The 5,377-nt window shown below is 42.4% G+C and overlaps 1 protein-coding gene across 1 annotated transcript; it reads right to left on the minus strand.

The window, feature by feature from the left end:
* Window positions 1-273: 273 nt before the first annotated feature.
* Window positions 274-2,690, minus strand: LEAP2 (liver enriched antimicrobial peptide 2). The gene is made up of 3 exons (XM_075601091.1): window positions 2,532-2,690; window positions 1,752-1,894; window positions 274-1,010 (listed from the first exon to the last, which is right to left on the minus strand). Exons 1-3 carry the CDS (start codon window positions 2,592-2,594, stop codon window positions 974-976), a joined length of 243 nt encoding a protein of 80 aa, XP_075457206.1. The 5' UTR covers window positions 2,595-2,690; the 3' UTR covers window positions 274-973.
* Window positions 2,691-5,377: the final 2,687 nt, after the last annotated feature.

Below are 5,377 nucleotides of genomic sequence, written 5' to 3' on the forward strand. Positions count from 1 at the left end.
CTCGGGTTTAAGCAGTGTTAACTCTGCCTTTTTACTAGACTGTCTTGCTTACTCTTGGAACAAATGCTTATTTTGCTATTTATCAGTGTTAACCTGATGCACTGCTTTCCATTTTGTACCTGAACATATTCAATTGTGAAATCAAACATATATCATGATATAAGCAATATGACATCGAGGAGACTCGCTATTCATGTAATGTTGAAGAAAAAAAAAAAAAAAAGCTGCTGACCACACTATTGCAATTTCGTACAGCCAATAAAAAAGGGAAACTTTGGACATAATGATGTTTAATTGAGACCCCATTTGATATGCCGTGAACCCACTTCAACATGCTGGGGGACACTGTAGTCCTTTTCATTTCAATGAAGCTGATCTTGTTTCCAGCACAGTGAAGACGGCGTCACTCACAGCATATTAAAAAAAAGGACCTTAGTCATTGACGTGACAGCAGTAATGTGCGGCCATCCATGTCACCGCCCATTGTTTCACTACAAAAATATTAAAACCAATACCGTTGTATGGTTTCAGAACCAGTGGACCCATGCAGGGAGCATACACTGACACTTTAACGCAGGAATCCCTCTGCTACGGCTAAACTGAAGCAGAGGGCAGAAGGATTGTGGACATTGCATTGCTGTGTGGGGGCGACCAATTTGCTGGCAAAACTTCAGTATGAATAATATGGCGACTGGAAAAGAGACCAATTCTGCATAGTGCAGGTTATTTGATACAGAGATCTATATCAGTGAAGGACTGAATGATAATCATTTAGCACATTACAAGAATGGGGCTGCATAGAAAAGGCTATATTATAAACTAATAAATACACACCAAACACGAGTACAAATTCAGCCAATAATAAATAACGTTTTGTAGGGAAGGACTGTCGCATTGAAGCCGGTTGTTTTGGTTTCTTGATGGATTAAAATATTGTATTTGTTTTAATTGGTGGAAAAGGGTAATAAGCCAATCAATCAGTAAAAGTCCTCAGGGAGCAGCGATTTTTGCTGAAAAATAAAAAATAAAGTGATGTTATAGATTATCATATAGTAAGCCTGTCATTCTGTGCTCTTTTTGTAATGCAGATGATACTATGGATTGAACGGGGTTTGCATTGAGCATCTTGTATGTATAATCTTATTTATATACTCCGTGCTTTACAATACAGGGAAAATAAAGTGCAAATAAATGAGACCATAAGGAAATGGGAGACCCTGCACCGAAGATCTTACTTGTGAGTTACTCTCTCGCCTATTCGAGTGCATTTTAACGTATGTGTTCCCTGCTTTTCACCATATTGAATTGGGACTTCAATCAATAGGGGCTACGAGTAATAACTCAACTTCAAGTAAATAAATATGGTAGAAAAAGCATTATTGGTATTACAGCACAACTAATAAAGTCATAATCACCATATAAGCAAATGCAATGCTGTTAAAAGCTGTGTGAACAGCATTGTACTAGCTTATATGGGCTCCATGTGAATGGATATTCCAGGCAAAAGGTGACACGTGTGCTCATTTGCATTTCATTTCCCAGAATCCCTTGCTAGTGTGGGAGCACTGTATGCTAGGTGATAATGGTTGAAAGGCAGGGTTGCAGACCTGTCTAAGGCATGTGAATGTGTTCACAAGTGATATTCTTTATTGGCTATATGCTAACGGTGGAGGTTTCTTGATGGTTTTTTTCACCTACCATAACTGTGTGTGTGTGTGTGTGTTCCCCTGAATTGAAGATTGTAAGCTTACCTGCACAGCCTTGTAATGCATTCGGAGGCATCTCTGCAGGACGCGCCTATAGGACGCAGGGACAGTCCCCTCCAGAACGGTGTCATCCTTGGGAGTCTCAGTGCAGCCCTGGAGGCCGGCTTACTCAGGGAAGCACACTCCAACTAAAGAGAGAGGTGTATATATTCTATAAAGTCCCAAATATTATCTAGGCACTCACTGCAAACACAGGATACAAAGCAGTAAATCAGCTGGGTGATTTTTCTTTTAGGTTTTACAGAGGATCTCGAGATCTATAATCATCCTGGATCCTGCTCCCAGGATCCTGAAATTATAATCCTCCTTACATTTTTCAGCCACACAGGAAGCACTGCAGATTCAGACAATGTAAAAAAAAGTATGATATAATGTGAGTTGCTTTTTTAAACCGTAGTGAAGAATTGTGCAGTGCTCGCATCTACCCTATGTTCTAGTACATTTCCAGTTATGATACCATTTTAAATTATGACACAGCTGAATAAATCCATACATCCTGATTGGCTTTTATAGGCAATATGCTATAATGAAATGTGGTACTGCCATTGATAGAAGACAAGCTGCACAATGTTTAGAAACAATGGGTAAAATTATTACTCTACACCACAGTCTCCCTAAATGGCACCCTGGATGCCCTGTGATCCCTCTGGTCAGTCAGGTAGTGACCCCATACTATACTGTCCACATGGGACATCTCATGAACATAGTAAAGGATAAGATAGTAAAGGCTAACCCAAGCCGTTGTTACTGCTTATCTAGGCTCACCTGATTTATTAATAAGGTGCATAGTATCAGGATGGCTGTGCACTTCCCAAGCTGCAGGGCCATGATGCTGGCTGATCCCGAGAGCCTGGTCCTGGAAGGCCTGGTGCAATGCTGAGGAGAAGTTTTCCTTCTTCCCTGTGAACCTTTATACACAGGAGGTGACCTGATCATCTGGAGCCTGACGGGTCCAAAGTGCAGCCGTTGCGTTTAATAAGTTAATGCTTACCAACATAGCGTCACCAACTCCTCTGTACCACTGCCAACATTACTCAATGTCTCATTGAGATTTTAGTGCAGTCATGGTTGTCTCATCCCTGTCCTACTGTGTTCTGGTCGCTAAAACACTGCTGTTCTAAGGACACTTTACTGTTTATGGGGGATAATACTTAAGGTCCCAAACTAAGCATTGTGGATTTAAACAATATTAAAGAATACATTAGCAGCATGTGTCTATTAATGTCAATGTATGAAGGTATTTTGCATTGATGTTGTCTTGCTAGCATCCAATGCAGGGAGTGTTTATTTGGCATAATAGGAAGAGTTACTTGACACACGCATTAATATTAGTGTTTTTTCTTTATTTTCAATATTAAATACATATGCCAACTCTGAGCTGTCAATAGTGTAATCTACATAGGAGGCGGTGAAGATATAATGCCTGAAAGTGTCATTTGTTACATCTCTACCAATGCTAGAGTATGGCATATTATTTACCTGTGTGGCCATATAAAAAGTCTGCTTACAATATACAGCAGCTGAGTATGTAACAATCAGACTATGTTAACCTAGCTGTCTACCATTCCATCCTAAAACAACTCATATCTTGTGTTTGGCAAGGTTGTCACACTATTCTAATGCAAATATGGCTAATTTGCACCCAAGAATTTGGCCCATATTTACTAAGCAGTGCCATTCCATGATAAGACACCGTACACTTCATTCAAGAAGAGTTGTTTTCCAGTGCTGGAAGGTACCTTATGGAGTAGCAACACTTGGTAAACATGTGTCTTTGTGCTACTAGATTGGGGAATATGATCCCATTGGGTCCTCAGTACACATCAGCTTGGGGAAGCTGGCATTGCTGTGCCCTGCGTTGCAGTTCCCTGCTTCCACAATGACCACTTGTGGAAATACATTACCAGGTGATGTAAATCCATGGTTCAGATCTTCTTCTACCTAGTTCTAGGGGAAACAGAAAGATTTGAGCACATTCATCAGCACAGGTTTATTTGAGTTGAATGCTAAACTATGGGAATAAGCGCCTAATTTCAGAAAGAGAATAACGACAGTACATTTGCGTTCTTAGCTGTTTATAACCCCTTTATTGATGAAGGCAGTGCCAGACATACGCATAAGATAACGAAGCTACAGCTAGTGGCCTCACAATATGAGGGGTCTCAAAAACAGAAACAAATGATGCATTTCCAGTTTTAAAAACCAGATGATTGATAAAGAAAATATGGGAAAAGAAGATTCTGTATGTAGCTCCAGCCCCCGTTTATCTCCATGGTGGGTGCGGGAACGGGGGGAGGCTACAGAGGGACGTCCGGGTGCCGCCGGAGCTACGGGCGGCCACGACGAGGCTCAGGGAGCCGCTCTAGTGCTGCGGACCGCAGGCAGTGGCCATCTTACCTTTTGAGCATGCGCAGTGTGGTCCTTGCGCATGCGCACTGAACAAGAGTTGCGGTGGCCATTAAAAAGGCTCGGCGCGGGACTACATGTCCCAGCAGCCCCAGGGGCTGGCTGCTCACCACATGGAGCAAGTGAGCCAATAGGGCTCTAGTATTCTCGAGAGTGCAGGAAAGTACCCAACGTGCACCACCGGCCATACACAGGGGTAACGCTTCTCCACACACACTTTGGGGTGGGCCTGTCTTAGTGGACACCGGGTGGTTAGGTGCCCAGGGCACCCTCATAACTGTGGGGGAACCTCACCAGGGTGTGGACAAGGTGTTGGTCATATACAGTGGGGTACTGTATGGGTATGGCCTTGTAGGGCCTGGTATACTAATGTGTTATTCTGTTATGTGTCAGTAAATATAAATTATCTATACCGTGTGTGTATCTTTATTCCTTTACTGTGTGGGTTCCTGTGAGGGGTTATCCTACTGTGCTAGGATCCCTCTCAGGTGGAGGCGCTGTATACCAACGAACGTGATCACCCCAGGCTCCCAGCGGCAGAGGATCAGGTCTCCTGTACGCCAGACAGGAACTCAGCACGCGTGGTTCCCTTAGACACGGGGAAAGGGGGCTACATGTATAAATACGGACAAACTTCGTAGCTTATCATTTGAAGACATTATCAATGACTTTGCTTTCCAAAAATCAGGAAATAAAATGTTTTAATATTAAGATGAATGTGATGTGCAAACACTTTTACACCGTCATCTCTGTATATAACAATGCTAGTATAATGCTTTCACTCATTTCAGGTTCATGTTTATATTTACAATGGACCCTTCAGTCAGAATAATCTATTTCTAATTTCTGGGGCCTCTTAAACATGACATAGTTTAGGGCCTCTGAAGGTCAAAGTCCGGCCCTGGCTGAAGGGCAATTGCTGGCCTCAGAAACATTTCAAAATCTACTCACATCAGTTATTTTAGTTTTGAGGACACACTGTAGTTGCTATATCCTCTTCCAGAAGCCTTTGCTTCTTTCTGTTTATTGGTTGTCCTTAAGCCTTGTTTATAGTGGCGCCGAGAAAACAAATGAATGTTTTCCATTGAGCGTGCACATAGTGCATGTGACCAACGCGTTCAAGCACGCAATTTTTGAACAGACTTTGGAAATTGTTCTTGGCACGTGACAGTCGCGGCACGTGAGCGGTTTACGCCTCCCTGTCA

This window comes from Ascaphus truei, chromosome 5 (genome assembly GCF_040206685.1).
Source record: "Ascaphus truei isolate aAscTru1 chromosome 5, aAscTru1.hap1, whole genome shotgun sequence".
NCBI classification, from domain to species: Eukaryota; Metazoa; Chordata; class Amphibia; order Anura; family Ascaphidae; genus Ascaphus; species Ascaphus truei.

Coding starts and splice junctions, on each gene's coding strand:
- LEAP2 (XM_075601091.1), bottom strand. CDS start 2,594: ATGGCCCTGCAGCTTGGGAAGTGCACAGCCATCCTGATACTATGCACC. Junction 1,895..2,531: donor GCACCTTATTAATAAATCAG/GTGAGCCTAGAT, acceptor CTCTCTCTTTAG/TTGGAGTGTGCTTCCCTGAG. Junction 1,011..1,751: donor TGCATTACAAGGCTGTGCAG/GTAAGCTTACAA, acceptor TTTATTTTTCAG/CAAAAATCGCTGCTCCCTGA.